Genomic DNA, 26,197 nt, shown 5'->3' on the forward strand with positions numbered 1-26,197 from the left:
TTTTCTGTTACTCTCTCTGTCTCCCTATGTTGATCTGTTTTTCTGTTACTCTCTCTGTCTCTCTTTACCTCTCACTGCCTCGCTGTCGCTCTCTGTCTCTCTTTGCCTCGCTGTCTCTCTCTGTCTCAATCTCTCCATCCCTCTCTCTCAATGTCTCTATCTGACTCTCTCTCTCATTCTGTTTATCTGATCAGCCCACCCTACCCCCCTCACATCTGTCAGCCTAGCTTAAAGGGATCATCTGCAATTCAAACAATAACAAAGTGACACCCTGCCAGTGTTTTGGTAAAAAGCTGAGGGATGAGTCTGTAGAAATGTAACCACTCTCAAATTCATAGACTATGGCTATGGATGCAACGACTGACCATCCAGGATATCAAAATGATATATATTTTTTACCATGTTTTGAGGCTGTACAGTGTTTGTTGACATTGACATTGTTTATAAACAACGGAGTAAAACTGGCTCATGTGTTGGGTTCTAATGGGGTATGACAGTTGAACTAAGCTCATGAAGCATTTATAAGTTATATTCTTGGACTAGGGCATAGTGGAGTAGGGCAGTACTGGAGCACATAGCTGCTGCTGCTGCTGGTGGGGGTCGTGCGGTCATTGAGTGTGTCAGTCATGTCTGTGGAGACTAACCATAAAGGGTGAGCTGTGATCAGGGACCCTGTGTGACAGGTGTCTGTTTACACAATGTCTCTAGTCAGCCATAGTCAGTCAGCCATAGTCAGCCAGTCAGCCAGCCAGCCAGTCAGCCAGCCAGCCAGTCAGTCAGTCAGTCAGTCAGTCAGTCAGTCAGTCAGCACCAGCATTGGTAGTGTCAACTGCTACTTACTGTAACACCAACTCTGCTCATTGTTTATGATCTACATTGGCACAGCAGTGTTTAACCTCGGTACTGTATTTCTTCCCTACCTGGCACTGTGGATGTCATGGGAAGGCCCGTGCTGTGATGACATATTAATGAGAGAATTGAATGTCCTGAAACAAGGTGTCCTCTAAATGAAGACCTCTGGGAGCAGGAGGACTATGTTCGTTAATGAGGCCAGCTCTATTTCTCCTGGGTTAACCAACACTGTTCGTAATGCCCGCTACAGTGATTACTTTGACCTGCAGCTATTATATACCCACAGTATGCGTCAATGAAATGCAATGCATTTCAGTGTTGACTTAGATCTACAGCCATACACTATGATTCAACGAAATGCTATGTATTTCTCTTATTGGTATATCTGCGACATGGGAATACATTGAGAGGTGTGGGGCTGGAATTCTCTTTGAAGGTGCATGTACTGTTAGACACCATTTACCAGAGCCCAAAATAGACGTGAGTACTGCATGGAGTCTGTTAAGGTTAGACTTCGCCTCAATAGGGTCAAGCCCTGGCTTCAGATGGAGTAGCTTGTCCTTCTCCCCCGTGACTGAGGGTAAATTCTACCCAAAACTATTAGGTCTTTATCACCCCTCCAGCCCCTCCCCTCATCCAGCCCAGAGTCATGCGTTCTGCCCCCCCTCTCCCCCATAACAGTGGGTATGAGGGATCAGGTTGCTGTCTCTAAAATTAGGAGTCCATTGAGGGACCAGACCTGACCAGGCTGTGTTGTGTCACTAGATATGTGTTGCAGAGCTGAAGGCTCTTCCTACTTGTATGGGTCACGTATGCCCCATACACCATTGTGCCAAATTCATCGTACATCGATTGTGCAAACTGACTGTGTATAGAGCCTTTGATTAGCATGCAGAACAGAGTGTGTTCCATCGTTGTCGTCAGGGCTACACTTCATTAGAAATGCTTGTTAGTGTTCAGACCCTCCATTAACTAACCCGCTTTCTCACTCTCCCCTCCTGTCTCTCTAGTCTGATGAGTAATCCCCCCCCTGGTCCTGTCCTCCATTGTGGTCGACATGGCGAGCCACTACCGGCCGCCGTCCCCCCTGGAGGATTCGGTGCTGGGCAGCCCGGTGTGTGGGGACTTCCTTGGGGGCATGGAGGAGCTGCAGGACATCCCCCAGTCCATCGACGGTGACGCCCTCAGCTCCTTGGACGTCCCTGAGTACCAGTCCCAGTCGAGTAACGGCTCCGAAGGATCCACCGTCCTAGGTAAGATAGATATAGATATTTTTCTACGTCTCAATTGTCCAGTGTTGGTGATCGCGCACCCACTGGAGCCGCTTATTCTTGTTTTAGGAGTGGAACCCGGTGTGGTCGTCTGCTGCAATAGCCCATCTGTGACAAGAATCCATGAGTTGTGCGTTCCGTGATGCCGTTCTGTACTGCGCTGTACACCACTGTACTGCGCAGTTATTTGTCTGTTTGTGGCCCACCTGTTAGCTTGCACGATTCTTGCCATTCTTCTTCGACCTCTCTCGTCAACGAGCTGTTTTCGCCCACGGGACTGCCGCTGACTGGGTGTTTTTCTGTCTTCTTCACGCGTTCTTGGTAAACCGTAGACATTGGCCTGTGTGAAAAGCTCAGGAGGGCGGCCGTTTCTGAGATACTGGATCCGGCACCAACAAATCATACAACGGTCAAAGGCGCTCATTATTCCCATTCTAACGTTCAATCGTCATTTTTCCCATTCTAACGTTCAATCGTCATTTTTCCCATTCTAACGTTCAATCGAATGCCTCGATGCCTGTCTGCCTGCTTGCTTTATATACAAAGCCACGGGCACATGACTCACCATCTGTAGGAGCAGGGCATTTTTGGGAAGGGGGTGGTGTACCTAAAAAACTGGCCTGTTGAGCGTATACTTTATTAGTCCACACAAGATGGACATTTGTTTTCATCCAACCCCCCAAATATACACACAACACACATTAGGTTGGAGCACCCAATGAACAGTTTAGGGGGTTCATTTCCTTTCTCAAGGGAACATCGGTGGTTGCCAGCTCACTCCCCGACCGACCCACCTCCCCATCAGCACTGGGATTTGATTGGAACTGGCAACCCTCTGGTTGCTGGCCCGTTTCTCTAACTTCTCTAACTTAAAGTAAGAATGAGTAGCCTACGCTGTAGTAATCCTTTCGTAAGCCAGCTCTATGTTGTTATCGTTTGACCATATATTACCCGATCATTCAGGACCTCTCCTCACATAGCTAATCTGTAATTCATCCTGACTCACAGGGTTAAGAGAGGACACTCGGCTTGTTTAACCTCTGACCTTACCTCAAGGCAACAGAGCTGCTTTTGGCAGAGGGGTTATCTGTTCTGTGAATGTCTGTCTGACCTACATATTCACACCCCGAGGCCACTCTCCTCTTCCCCACACTTCCACAGAAGAATTCCTAAATCCTCACACATTCCTCAACTCACAAGATGAGTCTCACCTGGTACCCTATTCCCTATATAGTGTACTACTTTTGACCAAGGCCCTAGTCTATAGGGAGTAGGATGCCATTTTGGACTCGGACATTCCCCCACAGCAAATTAGTCAGTGTTAAATAAACACTGACAGTGTTAAATTTAACTAAGGGCCAGTGTCTATACAAATCCACACTTTTGAGTGTTAAATTAACACTGTGCTTAGTATTGACACTGCTACACTTTGTCAATGTTAGGGAATGAAAACTTTCAGTGTTATGCAATAACACCTCATGTAGTATTTTTTTTACCATTAAACCAATAGGGCAGTATCTCTTCACAAAGTCGCACAGTGTTGGGTTAAAGACATTACAATAATATTTACAAGTCAATCAATCAAATGTATTTATAAAGTCCTTTTTACATCAGCAGTTGTCACAAAGTGTCTTTACATGAACCCAGCCTAAAACGCAAGAGAGCAAGCAATGTAGAAGCACAGTGGTTAGGAAAAACCTCCTAGAAAGGCTGGAACCTAGAAAGAAACCTAGAGGGGAACCAGGCTTTGAGGGGTGGCCAGTCCTCTTCTGGCTGTGTCGGGTGGAGATTCTAAGAGTACATGGCCATTGAGGCTAGATCGTTCTTCAAGATGTTCATACTGTAGATGACCTGCAGAGTCAAATAATAATCACAGTGATTATAGAGGGTGCAACAGGTCAGCACCTCAGGAGTTGGCTTTTCATAACCGAGCATTCAGAGGTTGAGACAGCAGGTGTGGTAGAGAGAAAGACAGAGAGAGGGACAAGGTACCACGACTAGTGAATTCATTCATTTCCAGTCCAGTGGACTTTGCCTAGTGAGTTCCTACTCTAAATTTATGACAACACATTACACATATCATAAGGCCTTACTTTGACGGCCAGGTTTTACCCTAATCAGTGGTGTTAGGAACTTCCTGGTTTACAAGTCATATTATGCTGGCTTGCAAAGTGATGTCTAATTCCTACTGGAATCCAGCCAGAGTTAGGACAGCCAACAACCTGCCTTCTGAATAACTGTCAAGGTTAGAAACATCGATAATGGAAACGACCTAAACCATTCAAAATAGACCAACCATTTCAGTAACGATTGCAATACATCTAACTAACTGATTGGATTAGTTTAGAAGACAATTATGTTATTTATCTTTGTGTGGCATAAGATCAATCAATCAATGTACATACAAAAACACACACATTAAAAACAATCCCGAAAATATCCAGCTGCAGCAGAGCATGCTGGGAAATGTGATAATGATGGACAGGGTTTTCATTTTATTCTCCACAGAGTACACAATCAGACTCTCACACGCAACACTGGTTATTAACACCAACACTAGGGGTTATTTTACACCAATAAGTGTTAAATTCACTCTTAGAAAGTTAATTGAACTCCTGAATCAACACTAGAAGTGTTACACTGAAAAATCAACACTTGGTAACACTGGTCAATTTGCTGTGCCGTAAATAATATTTTTGTAAACATTGTGTTGTTTTGTGTCTAATAGAAACCACTGGGATGTGTTAACAAATATGTTACTACGTATTAGTTATTTTGCAAATAGAATTGAAACAGTGACTGGAACGTAAACATAGAGGCAAAGAGGGGTTGGTGTATTGGGAATAGGGGATAGGGACTAAGAGGGGGAAGAGGAATGGAGGAGGGGGCTTCATGGAAAATAACAATGATGATATCATGGAAAAGTAATGGAGAGAGTGTTGGAGAAGTACTGGTTGTTTATGGTGGTTTATGGAGTGAAGAAGGCGGGAGAGAGGGGGGAAGAACAAGCAGACACGTAGTATCTGTGACGTGATATTCTCTTCCCGGTTACAGTGTAGACTGTAGAGTATTGTGTGTGTGTGTCACATGCAGTTAGTCCAATATTTATCCCTGATTTGGCTTCTCTCACCCACCTCATGTGGGATGATTTAGTGCTGCTCTATTTTGCACCATCCCTGGAACGCTTTATGGTTGGTGTGTTCTGTATTCAGGTAACAAGAAAGATACCGTGTGTGTATCAAGGGTCAATATTTGACTCATCCCCTGAATATAGAAGTGTTGCTCTGTCTGACTGTGTATTACTGTCTCTAACGTATTTATAGAGATGTCATGGAACACATATTACATGTGGTCTTCCTCTGTGTTGGGCCAAAGGCATGAGACGCCAGTGACTTTCCACTGGTACCAAATATTCTGCCAGCTAGGGCAAAGAGGCTTCACAGGCTAGACCCTAATAGGAATATCAATGTATCCAGGTTTATTGGTTCATTGGTTATAAGTGTCTGTGTCTGTTATCTGGGCATGACTTTATTCATGTGCGTGTGTTTGTATGTACGTGTGTGTGTTCTCCAGATGCTCTGACCCCAGCATCCAGCCCGTCATCAGGGGGGTATGGAGCGGCTGCAGGGCTGGAGGAGTTCTCCTCCACCTCTCTCAACCTGGAGTGTCGGGTGTGTGCCGACCGCGCCTCCGGATACCACTACGGAGTTCACGCCTGTGAGGGCTGCAAGGTGAGTGACCAGCCATCACACACACACACACACACACACACACACACACACACACACACACACACACACACACACACACACACACACACACACACACACACACACACACACACACACACACACACACACACACACACACACGCGCACACGCAGAGCATGCACATACACACAAATAAATATATGCCTACATAAACACACACCTGGTCAGAGTGCACTCCAACACATACAGTGGGCAAAAAAGTATTTAGTCAGCCACCAATTGTGCAAGTTCTCCCACTTAAAAAGATGAGAGAGGCCTGTAATTTTCATCATAGGTACACTTCAACTATGACAGACAAAATGAGAAAAAATATCCAGAAAATCATATTGTAGGATTTTTAATGAATTTATTTGCAAATTATGGTGGAGAATAAGTATTTGGTCCTCTGTCCTCCCCTCGTTACCTGTATTAATGGCACCTGTTTGAACGTGTTATCTGTATAAAAGACACCTGTCCACAAGCTCAAACAGTCACACTCCAAACTCCACTATGGCCAAGACCAAAGAGCTGTCAAAGGACACCAGAAACAAAATTGAAGACGGAATCTGCAATAGGTGAGCAGCTTGGTTTGAAGAAATCAACTGTGGGAGCAATTATTAGGAAATGGAAGACATACAAGACCACTGATAATCTCCCTCGATCTGGGGCAAGATCTCACCCCGTGAGGTCAAAATGATCACAAGAACGGTGAGCAAAAATCCCAGAACCACACGGGGGGACCTAGTGAATGACCTGCAGAGAGCTGGGACCAAAGTAACAAAGCCTACCATCAGTAACACACTACGCCGCCAGGGACTCAAATCCTGCAGTGCCAGACGTGTCCCCCTGCTTAAGCCAGTACATGTCCAGGCCCGTCTGAAGTTTGCTGGAGAGCATTTGGATGATCCATAAGAAGATTGGGAGACTTTTTGGTAAAAACTCAACTCGTCGTGTTTGGAGGACAAAGAATGCTGAGTTGCATCCAAAGAACACCATACCTACTGTGAAGCTTCGGGGTGGAAACATCATGCTTTGGGGCTGTTTTTCTGCAAAGGGACCAGGACGACTGATCCGTGTAAAGGAAAGAATGAATGGGGCCATGTATCGTGAGATTTTGAGTGAAAACCTCCATCCATCAGCAAGGGCCTTGAAGATGAAACGTGGCTGGGTCTTTCAGCATGACAATGATCCCAAACACACCGCCCGGGCAATGAAGGAGTGGCTTCGTAAGAAGCATTTCAAGGTCCTGTAGTGGCCAAGCCAGTCTCCAGATCTCAACCCCATAGAAAATCTTTGGAGGGAGTTGAAAGTCCGTGTTGCCCAGCAACAGCCCCAAAACATCACTGCTCTAGAGGAGATCTGCATGAAGGAATGGGCCAAAATACCAGCAACAGTGTGTGAATACCTTGTGAAGACTTACAGAAAACGTCATTGCCAACAAAGGGTATATAACAAAGTATTGAGATAAACTTTTGTTATTGACCAAATACTTATTTTCCACCATAATTTGCAAATAAATTCATTAAAAATCCTACAATGTGATTTTCTGGATTTTCTTTTCTCATTTTGTCTGTCAGAGTTGAAGTGTACCTATGATGAAAATTACAGGCCTCTCTCATCTTTTTAAGTGGGAGAACTTGCACAATTGGTGGCTGACTAAATACTTTTTTGCCCCACTGCATTGTACAACAAGGACACTGGTGTGGATGCTCTCTTGGTTAATTATTTCTGGGCCTGTTGAAGAGCAACCCAAGGCTTATGTGTTTTGTCACAAGTCACTGGAGGACAGAGGAGATCTCAATCTGCCCCCGAAAGGCCACTATATCACTCTGTAAGATAATGTCGTTTTGGTGTTATTATGACGCACATACCACTAAGTAAGCATATCCCAGTCTTTAGTTGTGACCCAAAAGGAGGTGTTGCTGACCCCATGACCTTTAACATTGTTACTGTATTACTTCTGAGCCTTTTCCCTTACGGAAAATGAATCAACCCCAACAATAATCTCCATTAATTATAATCCACGTAATAATTCACATTTCCTTTTGGTGCAGGATTATTTTCCTACTGTAGTAAACTGTCTCAAATGAAGATCCTACGTCTGTAATTGGAAGATGAAGTGTAAACTCTAACATAGCCTACTCCAAACACATGGTTAAACAAAGGTTAGCCATGTATTGGCAAAAAGCCAAGAATGTCAAGAAAGCTTACAAGCAGCCAGAGGCACTTGCCGCGACTGGTACTCGCTAGTGCTTTTTCAAAGCCAATGTCAGCTACTGAGTGTAATTAACTCCAATTAGTGTAATTTGGTCAATATTAGGAGTTGAGAAATAAAGATTGCATTATTCCAAATATTTTTTGACGGAACCCCCTGCAGTACCCCCGATACCCCAGGTTGAATATCCATGCCCTCAGGAGAAGAGTCAATTCTCACCCTGCTATGAAAGTCAGGCAAAGATAATGGGTTTTCATCCGCTACATCCGTCTTTCACGCCGAATGTATGGGTGATGCCTTCTTGGATCCCTGGCCAGCCCATCTATCCCAGTGCCAGGGCTGTCTGAGTATGGATCTCACATGGCGAAGTTGGCGGTGCTCTCAGTCACTCCTTCCCCTTATGTCAACACACTGTTACACTGAGTTCCACAGTGTATCCTACCCTGCCCTGGCTGGACCTGGCTCAGGGTTAGAGTGGACATTGCCTGAACTGGTCGAGCATAGCTGTCCCAGATTGGAACTCCAGCTATGTGTGCTACGTGGTCCATGGAGCAGGCCTGGCCAAGGTACGGGGCCGTAAACCAGAGGTCGCAGTTGCTCTTACAGTGAACTCTGTGAACCTTCCTATTGGCCAATCAGATGGGCAGCACGGAGTGGGCCGGTGTTTCTCCCGGAGACATGGAGAAGCACTGAAGGGCATAGCTAGATACACAGACACACAGTACATAGCACACATACAATACATACACACACAGGTATTTGGAACCTGTGAGTACATTCGGATTGATAAGACTGTACGTTCGGATCCTAGATGCTGATAGGCTAAACCAGCATTCCAGCTTTCCCCTCTCTGATGTCACATACCTACGTGTGCCCTGCTCCTCAGCTGTCTGGTCATCTGAGAGGGACGGGAGGGGAGAAGAGGGGACTGACCCCTGGATAGGACGACGTACAAAGACACGAGACAGGTCATGAGGCCGTTGTGTCTGACAGGCATTCTGCCCTGGCCTCATGTGATCCTCGAGGGGTGGGTGTGTGTGTGTGTGTGTGTCCTTGCAAGTGTTAGTGCATGCCATGTGCAGAGACACATTAAGGAGATCTTTCACAAGAATTGGGAAATGAATGACTTGGAATGGGGGTGGCTAAATATGTTCTTCTTAAGCAATTCCCTGTCCATTTCAATAACCCCCCTGCCCCAACCCCAGTCCAAGCTCTTAACCACTCAGCACAGGACATCTACTGCTGCCCATAGCCAGACACGGTTGTTTCTCAGGGTTGTGTAATATAAGTGAAATCGCATTTAGACCTGATAAGCATATATGTCCAGGCTGATAGTGTCATGCTCCAGTCATTTGGGTCCATTCTCAGTATTTCCTTTTTTTAACGGTGAAAGTGGCTGTTGGGTGATTGGAGGTTTGCTAGTGTCATGTTCTAGGTCGGGACACTGCCTTCACTTCGCTGATAGATAACTGAGCTTGAGAAAGTCTTCGATGACGGAACGCAAATGAATAAAGTTAGCAGTTGAGAGATATCAAGATATCAAGATATCTGGTATGAACTGACAATCGTCTTCTTTTATCAAGTCACCGTAGTGTGTGGTTGAGTTGGCCTGCTGAGTCGAGGCTGAGTTTCTTTCACGAGTGCAGTCTATTGGGTCTCGACCTGAACATTTATCTCTCTCTTCTTTCTGTGCCTGCAGGGTTTCTTTCGGCGGACCATCCGCCTGAAGCTGGAATATGACAAGTGTGAGCGTCGCTGTAAGATACAGAAGAAGAACCGGAACAAGTGCCAATACTGCCGCTTTCAGAAGTGCCTGTCTGTGGGCATGTCTCACAATGGTGAGGATTTATTTTCTTTAAAAAAAAAAAAAGCTTTCTTTAACCTTTATTTAACTAGGCAAGTCAGTTAAGAACAAATTCTTATTTACAACGACGGACTACACCAGCCAAACCCGGACAATGCTGGGCCAGTTGTGCGCCGCCCTATGGGACTCCCAATCCCGGCTGGAACACAGACATAGCCAGGTCCCTGAGTACTACTTTCTGCATACAGCACAACCTGCCAGCAGCAACCAGAGAGGAACACACACACACACATACGCATTGGCACGTAGACATATGCACACATACATGTACGCCATTCAAAACCACACTCTTGAGGAACTGGGAGTTGCAATTTAACACCACATTAACACAGAAGGTTGCTTTTCAAGACTAATGAGAGTAGGTAATCACTTGAGAGACTGCTGTGAATCATACAATTTTCATTAAAAAAATAAATAATAATAATTCAACATTTGCACCATTTCATATTTCGCTTTATCCAGACAAAAACGATACAATTGATGCATGCGTCTCTCGGCCTCTGTGTGGTGGTCTCTATGCAGACTCTTTGGTGTTTCCTTGTGAAGGTCAGTAAAACTATAAGGTGGGGTTGTAATTGCGTTGGCTGAACCCTCCTCACCCTTAAGCTGTGGATGTGTGAACAGAGAAATATACAGTGTGAGTCTCAGCCTGGGCCTGCCGGTCATGTGACCAGGGCTGATAGAGAGCTTTTAAAGGGTAGTGCAGTGTCTTTCAATGGGATACGTTACTAGTGCAACATTACTGCCTACACACACAGTGTAAAACAAATCATACAACAGATTTCACTGTACAGAAAAAAATCACAGACATGCATCCTCATACATACCGTACAGACAGACTAACTACAAGCACTATAAACATAAGGATCTTTACTTTATAGAGAGTTCATCTACAAACAAAAACCTTGATCCAGGACAATTAGTTCAAATTATTTGACCCTATTGGATGGATGTCGTTTACCTGTGTGTTTTATGTCAACATAAAACATGGCATTCTGAACCTTAGCTAAGATCGATGTCCTGCCGTTTACAATGGACTGCAATAGAATTTCGAGGTTGTGTGTAGGGATGTGAAGAGGGGCTTAGCAAGATCACTGTAGCAGTCGGTCAGAGTTGACAGACAGATGGACTGAAGGACAGACACACACATACAGATAGATGTATGTTCTTTTGTTCCTGAGAATTGTCCTGCACACCAGGAAATGCAAACTTTTAGTGTATTTGGGTTTCAAAAAGGCTTCTAAAGTTTGCAATTCCACTTTGAAATTGCAGACTTAATTTTCCCCAAATGAAAAATGAATCAACCCCAGTACCAGTAAAACATGGACACACACTCATTTCAGGGTTTTTCTTTATTTTGACTATTTTCTATATTTCTGTATTGTAGAATAATAGTGAAGACATAAACTATGAAATAACGCATACGGAATCATGTAGTAACCATTTTTTTTTTAAACAAATCAAAATATTTGAGATTCTTCAAAGTAGCCACCCTTTTCCTTGATATCAGCTTTGCACACTCTTGGCTTTCTTTCAATCAGCTTCATGAGGTAGTCACCTGGAATGCATTTCAATCAACAGGCGTGCCTTGTTAAAAGTTAATTTGTGGAATTTCTTTCCTTCTTATCGCGTTTGAGCCAATCAGTTGTGTTGTGATAAGGTAGGGGTGGTATACAGAAGATGGCCTTATTTGGTAAAAGACCAAGTCCATATTATGGCAAAAACAGGTCTAGTAAGCAACAGAAACGACAGTCCATCATTACTTTAAGACATGAAGGTCAGTCAATCAGAAAAATGAAGAACTTTGTTTCTTTGTTTCTTCAAGTGCAGCCGCAAAAACCATCAAGCGCTGCCATGAATCTGTCTCTCATGAGGACTGCCACAGGAAGACCCAGAGTTAACTCTGCTGCAGAGGATGAGTTCATTAGAGTTACCAGTCTCAGAAATGGCAGCCCAAATAAATGCTTCAGAGTTCAAGTAACAGACACATCAGGGTTAACATCAACTGTTCAGAGCAGACTGTGTGAATCAGGCCTTCATGGTTGAATTGCTGCAAGAAACCACTACTAAAGGACACCAATAAAAATGATTGATTCGCTTGGGCCAAGAAACACGAGCAATGGACATTAGACCAGTTAAAATCTGTCCATGGTCTGATGAGTCCAAATTTGAGATTTTTGGTACCAACCCCTGTGTCTTTGTGAGACACAGAGTGTGGTTCCCACCGTAAAGCATGGAGGAGGAGGTGTGATGGTGTGGAGGTTTTTTGCTGGTCACACTGTCTGTGATTTTACTTACAATTCAAGGCACACTTAACCAGCATGGCTACCACAGCATTATGCAGTGATTTGCCATCCAATCTGGTTTGCGCTTTGTGGGACTATGTCCCAACACACTTTCATGCTGTGTAAGGGCTATTTGACTAAGAAGGAGAGTGATGAAGTGCTGTGTCAGATGTCCTGGCCTCCACAATCACCCAACCTCAACCCAATTGAGATGGTTTGGGATGAGTCGGACCGCAGAGTGAAGGAAAAGCAGCCAACAAGTGCTCAGCATATGTGGGAACTCCTTCAAGACTGTTGGAAAAGCATTCCAGGTGAAGCTGGTTGAGAGAATGCCAAGAGTGTGCAAAGATGTCTTGGCAAAGGGTGGCTCCTTTGAAGAATCTAAAATATAATATTTCCAGCTGCTGCAGGGTTATTTTTCTGCTATAGCAAACTGGTTCAAATTAAGATCCTACATCTGTAGACCTGGGGACTAGTGTCAGTGAACTCATGGACACACTTCAGGTTATGAAACCACTGAATTGAACACTATCATGCTGCAGAGCAATCTAATATGTGGACTGATGCTCAACATTAGTATTTATTTCACATCTGGGATGTGTCCAAGACGAGTTTCTCCTTGTGGAAACACGTCTGTTGTGTTTCCTAAATGTAACCGTATACAGGGGAAAGGACATGGGAGAGGGTGAAGGAACCTGATACACTGAGGAGGACTACAGCAGGACTACAGCCCTCCCTCCTCTTTAAGCCTTGCAACAGCATAGGTTGGGTTGTTTGTTGTTTGTGCTCTGCTGTAGAGGGTCAGAGACTCATCCTCTCACCCTCAGCTTAGCCTGATGTTCTTATCCTGGGTATCCTGATCCCTACTCAGAGCATCTCTTACTTCCTCTTTCGCTAATGAATCTTTCAAATACATTCAGCGTTTGCTTTAGCCTGCCTGGAGAGCCAGGTGGTTGGCTCTACACCTGTGAAATCGTGATTTGTCCAAATAAACATTGATGAAAAATCCAAGCTCCGGAATTACTGGTGATTGTTAGCTATCGGTGCCCATAGTATAATTAAGCAATAAGGCTCGAGGGGGTGTGGTATATGACCAAAATACCACGGTTAATTGCTGGTCTTTTGTACGACGCAACACGGAGTGCCTGCATACAGCTATTAGCCGTTGTATACTGGCCATATACCACAAACACCCAAGGTCCCTTATTGCTACTATAAACTGGTTACCAACGTAATTAGATGAGTAAATAGTACTTTTTTGTCATATACCACAGCTTTCAGCCAATCAGCATTCAGGGCTCGAACCACCCGGTTTATAAAGACAGTTATAAACTGGGTGGTTGAGCCCTGAATGCTGATTGTCTGAAAGCCGTGGTATATCGGATCGTATACAATGGGTATGACAGAAAAGTACTATTTACTGGTCTAATTACTTTGGTAAACAGTTTATGATAGCAATAAGGGACCTCGGGTGTTTGTTGTATATGGCCAATATACCATGGCTAATAGCTGTATGCAGGCACTCCACGTTGCATATCCTAGTTAGACACTTAGGATCAGATTGTCTGAAAGAGTCAGAGTTCGCTCTGTACAAAAACAACACACGCGCACACATACTAGCACTAGCTATCTGATTGGTCCTATTTCCTTTAGCGGTCTAACACATTGTTCCTCAACTGCCTCTCATCCTGCCCCCACTTCTCTCAACTGTCCCCAGGGATCCATAGCCTGTCTACATTTTACTTATTTTTTTAAAACATGTTTGTCATTCAGCAGACGCTCTTCTCCAGAGCAACTTACAATAAGTGCATTTATCTTTAGAAAGCTAGGTGAGACAACTACATATCTCAGTCGTGGTAAGTACATTTTTCCTCAAAGAATAGAAAACATAACAAATCTCACAACAGAAACAAAAGGCCCAGGAGGTGGGACAGCCCAAGAGGCAGGCGTCCATCTTGTTTCCCATAACTTCCAACGTATCAGACTCCATTACCACATGCTCCTGGAAACAACCATACCTCTTCCAAGTTACACCCAAAAACCTTTGAACAACAGTGTTCATGATTTGGCAAACAAATTTAAAAAAATACACATAGACTTGAGTCTCCATATCTTTCTGTTGATATGACAAACAATATACAATTGTCTTGAGTCTCCATATATCTCTCAGCAAAACAGATGCATCATTGTCCTTTGTATTGTAAATACTGTATATAATTTTTTTCATGTACGTTCTCATCTGTGCAATCGCCTCTTTTCTCTCTAATTAGCGATCCGTTTTGGTCGGATGCCCCAGTCTGAGAAGCTGAAGCTGAAGGCAGAGATCCTGACGGGTGACAGGGAGGTGGAGGACCCCCAGCAGGCCGACCAGAAGACTTTGGCCAGGCACATTTATGAGGCCTACCTCAAGAACTTCAACATGAACAAGGCCAAAGCCCGCACCATCCTCACTGGCAAGACGAGCACTCCAGTAAGAGCAGTGTGTAGAATTGTGTTTGTGTGTGAGGGGGTGGGGGGTGTTTGGATTAAAAATTAAACTAACTCTCCAAAGGGAATTATTTAAAATGTGGAAATGCAATACTATTTTTTGCAACCCTGATGATACTGCATGTCTTCTGTGCAATCAGACGGGTCCAATATTATATTTGGATTTATTCCCTTTGGAGTGCGTTGGCTGCATTTTGATCCGGTTTGAATGGGATGCAATGTGAAAACCAAACAGTCCTTGTGTGTCAACATAACCTGTTGGCAACCACTACCCACTAGGAGCCAAAGAACCATGCAACGACAGAAATAACTTGATCAATGGCATTTAGAAGCCAACGTGTCAGGACAAGGACACATCTGCCTGAATACATGAAGAACAACTCTGTATGACCCTGACTTATAATGGACCATTATCAACAGTGTTGGAAGACCACTGCACCCCTCCCTCCCTCCCTCCCTCTCTTTCTTTCTTTCTTTCTTTCTTTCTTTCTTTCTTTAAAGATGGTCCCCTTAGATCTGTGGTCTCCATTCATTATTTCATCACATAGGAGAATAAATGGGTGGGGTAAGGGTGAGGTTATCTGGTGAGTGGTTGAAATCCATCTTCGGTGGGTTTAGGTGTGGCAGACGTCAGAGAGGAGGATCACGGGATTGTAAACCGTGAGTAGAAGTGGTGGATCGACGACACAGTAACACTGTATGGATAGACATCCCACTCAGCTTTAGCGTAGCCTTTAGCAATTCATTGTACTGTCTTCTGCACATTGCAGTGTCTTCTGACCTTGTTTTCTGTTGTTGATCAAGCTGCTCTTACCCAGCTGCCACCTTCAGCAATAATATTCTGGCCTGCATTGCAAGTCAGATGTTGGGAGCGTATCATATTGTGAGTTGAGTAAGCTGTGTGTTGTACACAGCTCTCAGTTAGGAGCAAGTGCTGGACTGGCTCCTGTGGGAACGTTCACCACCGCAGCTCTGGTTGTGTACTTACAGCCTGACCAACACGGTGACCCAGTTACGTGTTGTTTACCACCGCAGCTCTGGTCGTGTACTTACAGCCTGACCAACACGGTGACCCAGTTACGTGTTGTTTACCACCGCAGCTCTGGTCGTGTACTTACAGCCTGACCAACACGGTGACCCAGATACGTGTTGTTTACCACCGCAGCTCTGGTCGTGTACTTACAGCCTGACCAACACGGTGACCCAGATACGTGTTGTTTACCACCGCAGCTCTGGTCGTGTACTTACAGCCTGACCAACACGGTGACCCAGATACGTGTTGTTTACCACCGCAGCTCTGGTCGTGTACTTACAGCCTGACCAACACGGTGACCCAGATACGTGTTGTTTACCACCGCAGCTCTGGTCGTGTACTTACAGCCTGACCAACACGGTGACCCAGATACGTGTTGTTTACCACCGCAGCTCTGGTCGTGTACTTACAGCCTGACCAACACGGTGACCCAGATAAGTGTTGTTCACCACCGCAGCTCTGGTTGTGTACTTACAGCCTGACCAACACGGTGACCCAGATACGTGTTGTTCACCACCGCAGCTCTGGTCGTGTACTTACAGCCTGACCAACACGGTGACCCAGATACGTGTTGTTTACCACCGCAGCTCTGGTCGTGTACTTACAGCCTGACCAACACGATGACCCAGATATGTGTTGTTTACCACCGCAGCTCTGGTCGTGTACTTACAGCCTGACCAACACGGTGACCCAGATACGTGTTGTTTAGCAGCCTCACACTCTAAAAAACAACATGTTGAAAACACCTCATGAGAGTCAGTGATAACAGTTGAGTTTAAGTTCACAGTCCTTGTGTATTTTCTATTGGAGCTGGTGTCCTTGCAGTGCTTGCTTGAAGAAGCGCAGGCAGCCGTGTTTTTGTAAGACGTGGCTCTATCTAAGGGTACAGACCTGATTAGATGAGATTGTCCTGTTGTTTGTTTTGCTACAGTGTAGGACATCACAGCTAATCTAGACCCGGTTTGCCCTGTCCCCCAACAGACATATTCCAGCAGAAATAAGCTACTGTAACCTTCACAGTTACATAACAACAACCAAAATAAAATGTAGGTTTTGAGACTGTGATGAACGGAGGTGTTCTATAACGTACTCTAGGATCAAGGACAGGACTTGGGTTATGTTACAATGAGGATTTACAACTGCTTGCGATAAAGGCTCTCTTTTCTTTCTGTCAATAAATGTTTTATATAGGCTCACTATCGCTACATGTAGGCAGGACTGTTTGTGAAACATATCGTTCCTTCATTCTAGTAGTAGTAGTAATATTACAAATACCTACAGTTGAAGTCAGAAGTTTACATCCACTCACACATCTCTCATTAACAAACTATAGTTTTGGCAAGTTGTTTAGGACATCTACTTTGTGCATGACACAAGTAATTTTTCCAACAATTGTTTACAGACAGATTATTCAATTTATAATTCACTGTATCAAAATTCCAGTGGGTCAGAAGTGTACATACACCAAGTTGACTGTGCCTTTAAACAGCTTGGAAAATTCCAGAAAACGATGTCATGGCTTTAGACACTTCTGATAGGCTAATTGACATAATTTGAGTCAATTGGAGGTGTACCTGTGGATGTATTTCAAGACCTACCTTCAAACTCAGTGCCTTTTTGATTGACATCATGGGAAAATCAAAAGAAATCAGCCAAGACCTCGATTTTGTTTTGTAGACCTCCACAAGTCTGGTTCATCCTTGGGAGCAATTTCCAAACGCCTGAAGGTACCACGTTCATCTGTACAAACAACAGTATGCAAGTATAAACAACATGGGACCACACAGCTGTCATACCGCTCAGGAAGGAGATGCGTTCTGTCTCCTAGAGATGAACGTACTCTGGTGCGAAAAGTGCAAATCAATCCCAGAACAACAGCAAAGGACCTTGTGAAGATGCTGGAGGAAACCGGTACAGACGTATCTATATCCACAGTAAAACAAGTCCTATATGGACATAACCTGATTGGCCGCTCAGCAAGGAAGAAGCCACTGCTCCAAAACCACCATAAAAAAAGCCAGACTACGGTTTGCAACTGTTAATGGGGACAAAGATCGTACTTTTTGGAGAAATGTCCTCTGGTCTGATGAAACAAAAATATAACTTTTGGGCCATAATGACCATTGTCATGTTTGGAGGAAAAAGGGGGAGGCTTGCAAGCCGTAGAACACCATCCCAACCGTGAAGCATGGGGGTGGCAGCATCATGTTGTGGGGGTGCATTGCTGCTGGAGGGACTGGTGCACTTCACAAAATAGTTGGCATCATGAGGCAGGAAAATTATGTGGATATATTGAAGCAACATCTGAAGACGTCAGTCAGAAAGTTACAGCTTGGTTGGAAATGGGTCTTTCAAATGTACAATGACCCCAAGCAAACTTCCAAAGTTGTGGCAAAATGGCTTAAGGACAACAAAGTCAAGGTGGGCAGAACTGGAAAAGTGTGTGCGAGCAAGGAGGCCAACAAACCTGACACCATTACACCAGCTCTGTCAGGAGGAATGGGCCAAAATTCACCCAACTTATTGTGGGAAGCTTGTGAAAGGCTACCTGAAATGTTTGACCCAAGTTAAACCATTTAAAGGCAATGCTACTAAATACTAATTGAGTGTATGTAAACTTCTGACCCACTGGGAATGTGATGAAAGAAATAAAGCTGAAATAAATCATTATCTCTACTATTATTCTGACATTTCACAATGTTTCACAATAAAATAACGTAACGTAAGACAGGGAATTTTTACTAGGATTAAATGTCAGGAATTGTGAGAAACACGAGTTTAAATGTATTTGGCTAAGGTGTAAGTAAACTTCCGACTTCAACTGTATCTCATCCACAGGGTCTAGGTAGGGGCTAGGGTTCCGTTTGAAATAGTTTCCTATCTACCGGCCTTCCTTCATACAGGGCTGTCATTACACATGGCTACAGACTATGTTTCCTCACCACCCTGTCTCCCTCCATGCCCCTGCAGCCCTTCGTCATCCATGACATGGAGACCCTCCAGCTGGCAGAGCAGACCCTGGTGGCTAAGATGGTGGGCACGGCCGGAGGCCATCTCCTTGAGAAGGAGGCTGAGGTCCGCATCTTCCACTGCTGCCAGTGCACCTCCGTAGAGACGGTCACAGAGCTAACCGAGTTCGCCAAGTCTGTCCCCGGCTTCTCCAGCCTGGACCTGAACGACCAGGTGACTCTGCTGAAGTACGGCGTGTACGAGGCACTGTTCGCCCTGCTGGCATCGTGTATGAACAAGGATGGCCTCCTGGTGGCCTACGGATCGGGCTTCATCACCAGGGAGTTCCTCAAGAGTCTGAGGAGGCCCTTCAGCGACATGATGGAGCCAAAGTTTCAGTTTGCCATGAAGTTCAACGGGCTGGAGCTGGATGACAGTGACCTGGCTCTGTTTGTGGCTGCCATCATCTGCTGTGGAGGTGAGAGAGAGAACGGGAGAGGCTGGGATCTGGGGTTAATGACCACTAATTGGTACACTAATTTGTTTTAGTGTTAATTACTACGCGTCTTCTTGATGGATTTGCTAGTCCCCTCAATGCCAATCATAATGTCTCTTCTTGGGTTGACATAATCCTTTCTCTAACTCTCCTCTCCTTTTTTCTCTCCCCCAGACCGCCCTGGCCTGGTGAACGTGACCCACATCGAGTGCATGCAGGAGAACATTGTTCAGGTGCTGCAGCTCCACCTGCTGGCCAACCACCCAGACGACACCTTCCTCTTCCCCAATCTGCTGCAGAAACTTGCCGACCTCCGTCAACTGGTCACCGAGCATGCGCAGTTGGTCCAGGAGATCAAGAAGACAGAGGACACGTCACTCCACCCCCTGCTGCAGGAGATCTATAGGGACATGTACTGAGATATTGAGCCCAGGGAGAAGGCCTGGGGGCTGAGAACACACACCTCACCCTCTATTTTGGGGACATGTACTGAGCCTAGAAAAGAGGTGGTCTGCCATTTTGGGGACGCAGGCATGAACAGTCTATCTGAACTGTCCCACGGTGATAGGGTTGAACCACTGAACCCCCAGATACAGGGTTGCTCGTGTTTCTCAGCAGCAAGAGTATTGGTGTTTATGAGGCCCAGACATCACAGGACAAGACAGAACTACAGGACACTATTCTGGGGCACCTGCAGGGTCCACTACTCCTACATGGACCTCTCGGGCCGTATTACGTGTGTGGAGGGGCAGTGTGGGGCTGAATTGAGTCTCCTGTCCTATCCTAGTGTTCATCCTAATGCAGTTCCCAGCTAGAGAACATGTATCGGGCTGGAGTACACAGATCAAATAATAGATTTCTGTTTTGGGTAAGTAAGATTCAGTCAGACTATAACCGGCAGAATCCCTGCTTAGGTACACGCTTAAAGGGGCCTGCACTGAGCCGTACTCCGGCACTAGAGTGAAGAACAGCAGAATTTACTCTTCAGAACACCACTTCAGCGGTATGTTTATAACTATGCCTTTTTGTACCGAACGTGAGAGCGAGAGGAAAGAATGATAGTGACGCCCACCTACTTTGCAGTAAAGACACCCAAGTGACTTCAATGCCGACTACAGATTTTAGATGTGAGTGACTGTGTCTCACAGCAAGGCAGCTTTTTCAGTGATTGGCTGTGCTCCCCCAGTGAAGTACAGATGTAGGTTTTTTATTTGAGATGGTTTTGCTACAGCAGGATAATACTTCTGCAGCAACAGGAAATGTGAATTATAATTCATGGACATTTTCTGTGGGGGTTGATACCTTTTCCGTTAGTGCCAATCAAGTCTGAAATGTAAAAGGAGAATTTGCAAACGCTAGAAACCTTTTACCCTACACGTTTGCATTTCCTGCTGTGCAGGAAAATTCTCAGCGACTAAAAGAGTGATTTAAGATCCTACATCTGTCATGGGATGGCATGGTCAGTTTCCTAATGCACCATACTGTACCAGACTATTGTCCCTCAGATGCAGCGGCTCAAAATCCAACTCACAGGACAGGTAAATGTAACAGATTGCTTCATTCATTTTGGGAAAGCTCTCCTGTGCCTTATCAAATTCTTTCACCTGCTTAGGCGATAACAAATCATGTATTATCAATGGGATTCCTCTCAAAAACTATATAACTATAATTTAGCCATTGATTTAACATGGTCACGTTCACTTATGTTATCATGGATGAGGCTAAAGAGTTTCAGTAATTGCTCCCTCTATATCTCTCTGAATATTCTGTCCTTTGCTATTTTCGACACAAGACCGACAGCCTCAGTTGGACAGACACACTCTTGGCCTCAACAGGCCTCCGTTGTTCCAACATCAGTTTACTCTTCAGTCATTCTACAGAGAATTATTCCCCATGTGCTGTACAGGGATGGTTTACACGTCCCTTCCCATCCGTCTCATTTTCCTCTCCTATCTAGACCAAACTCTAACAGGGAGGCTTTGGTGCGCATTATATTCATTTGATAAAACCAATGTGAAACTCAATGAACTTTAACCGATTTTTTTCAGTACTTTCACAAACAAAGGGAAACAAACTACCATGTCAATAGTGTTTCCCCCACCCTTCAGAACATGGCTCTATCAGGACATTTTGTTTGGAAGTAGTTTGATTTTCTTCATAAAACAGACATTCAGAAAAGACCACTGTCAGAGATTCACTATGTAAATGCACCCACAATGCAACACTAAAGCACAAGTATGCTTCCGAGATGTGTAATGAGTCTATGTGGTATACTGTACCTCTGTAACTATGCCTTTTTGAGAAAAAAAAACACATATTTGGCACTCCATCTTGTTTTGCGTTCTGGTATTAAAGGTCTAATCCGACGTTAAACTACATTAAAACCTTAACACATGCAGATTGAGAGCAGGTTTACCACATTTTAAGCAATTTTAAGCAATACCAGAAAGCCTGTTATTTTACTCTCTCACTCATATTATCACCCCCATTACACATATCTGACTTACTCTCTTACTCAATCATCTCTCTCTCTCTCTCTCTCTCTCTCTCTCTCTCTCTCTCTCTCTCTCTCTCTCTCTCTTACTCTCTCTTCTCTCCCTTTCTTGCTCTCTCTCTGTCACAGTGCCTCATTTGGCTTGGTCCTCTTTCTTGCCCCATAGATTGAGGGCCCGATTCAATCTGTAGTGTGGAAGATCTGCGTTGCAGCTCGGATGACATTTAAAGTTCATTTCCGATAGAGCCGACAAAAGCAGCGTTTAGTGTGAATGCAATCTCTGCAAACGCGGTAACATTGCCTTTAAATGTTAGATCTTCCGAGCCCTTAGGTTCAGGGAATTATGCTACACATCGATGATACTTTCTTTTGGATTGATGACAGATGACCATTGTTGCGCTCTCTTTTTCTTACAAAATAGAATAGCAAACATTTCAACTCTGACTGGTATAATATGGAATGTCAACTAACCCAGCTCTCTCCGTGATTTGAAATATTAATGGATGACAACTTACACCTGAATGTTAGAATCTAGTAGAGATGACACACTAAAACTGCTTCATCAAACCAGCCATCGATCCCTCACAGAGCTAATGGGAATGCTGCAAAAGCATAATGAAATAATCATTCACGTGTGCATGTTTTTCTGACGGAAGTACGTTCTTAAGTGCATTTTCTGTGAGGGAATGTTTTTTGTTCTTTGCTTACCGTACCAAATTCTCATCTGAATCCATAAATCAATTATTTGGTTTCATGTAATGGACCTAGATTCACTCGCTGCACCACATTGTATAAATGCTTTGTACATAGATTCAGTGATTATGTGATTGCTTGCCCCAACTATAACTGGAGGTTTACAAGATATGAACTAATATTGGATATGTTTTGTATTCCTCTTTGTCTGGTAAATACTTTTCAATGTTTTCAATTGTACAGAAATGCAGGTATGTTTTTTGCTTAAAAGCCAAATCCACACCAAAAAATATTTTGGTATTTATTTCATTAGTCCACTGTTAATACAGTCCCAAAATGTATTTCATGTCAGCAGTCAAGTTTTTAAAATATAGGATTTTCAGGAAGCAAAGTGTTTCGCATCATATGATGCATTTTGTATCATTGTGATGATGTGACAAGTGACACTTTGCTTCTTGGAAGTCCAATATCTTGGCTGCCGACATGGGCTAATGAAAAAAAGACCACAATATCGATTTGGGGAGATTTTTTATTTTAAGCCCTACCTAATTTGACCATGTTATAATTGAGTTGGATCTTATTTTTATACTAAAGCTAAAGCATATCTATGAGTAGATCGGAAATTGTTCTGTTGAAGAGTGCAATGTAAATAGAGTAACTAAGAGTAACTAAGTAACTGGTGATAGAACCATAGATTTGATTCCCAATGGGGACATTCCTTTTGTTAATTCCCACACTATAGAGGGAGAGTTAACATGTTATGTACAGTGTGTGCTGTGCTTAGCTTTAGGGATACTAAAAGCACTCATAGTTAATATCAAGACTTGACCGCGAAACCTGCTATGGGTTATTGGCACTACTTTTTCACTAGACAACGTGATCTGGATATAATCTTTGTCTTGAAGAGACAGAAGTAAATAATTAGCGTTAAGACTGGTAATAATACAGTACTTACAAGTCTCCTTCTACGTTGTCATCTCAGGTTGAAGATTAAATAGTAGAGGAGATGTTTAGGGCGTAGTTTCACGATTCACAACATAAATGCTCCATAATTGCCTCTCCGTGTACTTCAAGCCAAGCGGTTTTTGTCGTTTTTGTGGCCCTATTATATCCCTTCTCTGTATTGATAAATATATACGACATTATGCACTCATAACTTGTCCACTTAGACACAATGCACAGCGATTTCAGAACAGTCAAATGCAGTTGAAGAAAAATGCAGCAATAAGATGCAGTATATTGTTTATTACCACGCTCCCATTGTATCAAGCTTTTTGCCTGCTTCCTTTCTCCTCCTCGCTCACTGCTATGTTCTAACTTAACCATAATCATGCCATATGTTAGAGGGCTGAATTATTTCAAGCTGCCTGTAGTGGTAGTTCTATAGTATGTATTCCTCGGGAATGTCAGGCCTCCATAGAATGCAACGATGCTTTAATCCACTGCCACCTGGATCTAGATTCTAGAATCGCCAGGTGAACTGAACACATTAGGGATTAAACACAACCCGTGCCTTAACCCATGCCATACAACATTAGACACAATACAGTATAGCCCTAAAGATGCACACAGGTCTGTGTCACCAAGGTGCTGGTATGGATGTGACACTACACAGTACGGAGATACACAAAGAGAGGATATGACATAGTGACAGAATTAGGGAAGGTATCAGAATTGTGATAGGCAGACGGATTATTGTTGAATCTGTGGAACACAATGATTGTTTGGAATCACGATCTTCCAAATGAGAGAGATCTCTGTCTTGCAATAGTGAAAATACAAACAAGGTAATATAATGGTTCAAATACTAGAGATTTCTGCTACCCTTAGTGACGTATATTATTTTGTGTTGAATTGTCAAGCAACTTTTGACAAGTATCAGGGAAAATGTTGTCTTCCTTAGGTTGTCGTAGTTTAGGACATAGCGGGGGACTCTTCTTCTTGTTGAGTTTATAGGGCACTGCCATACAGCACACAAATAATAATAGCAATAATAATAACAAATAAATAAAACTACATAGAAATGACGAGGGCATCAGATATAGGAAATACGATTTTGATTCTGTATTCATTTACTAAATGTCATGGAGTTGATGCAGTGTTTTTATGGCTAGTGTCATGCACAGATACCGGAGATGATCTTTAGAGGTTTATGTGTACTGTGGCTTTGTATCAATACTGTAAATGTTTGACAAATGTACTGTATATCTTAGTCATTTAAACAATAAACAAGTTGACTTTGAATGGACTTTAAAATAAAATGATTTTAAAATCCAACATTATTGTCCATCTGTTTTTTTATGTGAATAATAACGTTGTATTGATGGTGAGAGCTGAATATATGAAAGAAACAGGCGATTCTAGGATTTTTATTGATGGGGTGGCCAATGGGGCACCAAGAACCAGTCATGTATTTTTTTATTTTTAATCCCAGCCCCCGTTCCCGCAGGAGGCCTTTTGGTAGGCCGTCATTGTAAATAAGAATTGGTTCTTAACTGATCTGCCTATATAAATTAAGGTTAAATAAAAAACGAATTAAATAAAAATGGGTGGCCATGGGAAATCAACAAATTGTTTCACAAATAGCGTTTGAAAATTGTCTTGAACTACGATTCAATGTATTAAATAACTTTACATTTGTTACTGCCCTAATTTATTGAAATCCAGAAGAAGAGATCCATATTGATCCATATTCAAGCTAGATACATGTTCAGTGGTAACACCCCGTCCAATTATTTTTTTTGGAAGTTTAAGCTCATTTACTGCATTTCTACATGCTATTTGCTATTTGTAGAACAGATCAAAACAAGCAACGGGAGATATACACTGAGTGTACAAAACATTAGGAACAACTTCCTAATATGGAGTTGCAGCCATGTTTGCCCTCAGAACAGCCTCAATTCTTCAGGGCAGGGACTCTACAATGTATCACAAGCTTTCCACAAGAATGCTGGCCAATGTTGAATCCAACGCTTCCCACAGTTCTCAAGTTGGCTGGATGTCCTTTGAGTGATGTACCATTCTTGATGCACAAATGTTGAGCGTGAAAAACCCAGCATCATTGCAGTTCTTGACACAAACCAGTGTGCCTGGCACCAACTACCATAGCCTGTTCAAAGGCACTTAAATATTTTGTCTTGCCATTCACTCTCTGAATGGCACACATACACATCCGTGTGTCAATCGTCTCAATCCATTGAAGTGGATTGAACAGGTGTCATCAATAAGGGATCATAGATTTCACCTGGATTCACCTGGTCAGTCTATGTCATGGAAAGAGCGGGTGTTTCTAATGTTTTGTACACTCAGTGTATAACATTCTTGAACAAACATGCCATAACCTAGAGCAATTAGCTATTAGCTATCTCAGCACCGGGATTAAAAACGAGTCTAGCTTTCTGTCAAGTCAAACCGAAGTTACCCAGCCATCTTCCACCTCTGCAATGCTTTCATCAACTCAACTGAGTTGTTCTTCTTCTAAGATCAGGTTTAACGGCAGTTGGGTCTGCTCCAAGAGGTATTCACGGGTCCAAAACGTTGGGTCTGCTCCAAAATGGACCTGGTTCTTTCCCACCCGGACCTGATAAGCATAATTATTTTTTAAATATAGAGACCTGTTCCGAACGGACCCGAGGCCCGTTTCCATATAGACTTGGTCAGATCCAATCCGAGTGAGGGAAGCAGCAGAAAATAAACATTTTAAGCTATGTTATTAACCGGAGCTGATAAAGTGCAAGAGGTACTGCTCTCGAAGGCAGGGCAGGGGCTGTACTGTGAGCAAGTGACATGGGGAGGAGTGACACAACCA

The 26,197-nt window shown here is 43.6% G+C and overlaps 1 protein-coding gene across 4 annotated transcripts in view; it reads left to right on the top strand.

Annotated features, from left to right (window-relative positions):
- Positions 1-24,666, top strand: part of LOC118396520 (peroxisome proliferator-activated receptor alpha-like) — a 61,754-nt gene extending 37,088 nt beyond the window's left edge. For 3 of the 4 annotated variants that reach the window (XM_052465616.1, XM_035790776.2, XM_052465615.1), the window contains exons 2-7: positions 1,863-2,105; positions 5,697-5,854; positions 9,788-9,926; positions 14,508-14,707; positions 18,728-19,184; positions 19,377-24,666. In XM_052465616.1, coding sequence (XP_052321576.1) covers positions 1,910-2,105; positions 5,697-5,854; positions 9,788-9,926; positions 14,508-14,707; positions 18,728-19,184; positions 19,377-19,621 — 1,395 coding nt within the window. In that variant the 5' untranslated portion in view covers positions 1,863-1,909 and the 3' untranslated portion in view covers positions 19,622-24,666. Of the gene's footprint in view, positions 1-1,862; positions 2,106-5,696; positions 5,855-9,490; positions 9,640-9,787; positions 9,927-14,507; positions 14,708-18,727; positions 19,185-19,376 lie in introns of those variants that run through there. The other variant, XM_052465617.1, reaches the window with a different exon arrangement.
- The last annotated feature ends 1,531 nt before the right edge of the window (positions 24,667-26,197 follow it).

This window comes from Oncorhynchus keta, chromosome 17 (genome assembly GCF_023373465.1).
Source record: "Oncorhynchus keta strain PuntledgeMale-10-30-2019 chromosome 17, Oket_V2, whole genome shotgun sequence".
Classification (NCBI taxonomy): Eukaryota; Metazoa; Chordata; class Actinopteri; order Salmoniformes; family Salmonidae; genus Oncorhynchus; species Oncorhynchus keta.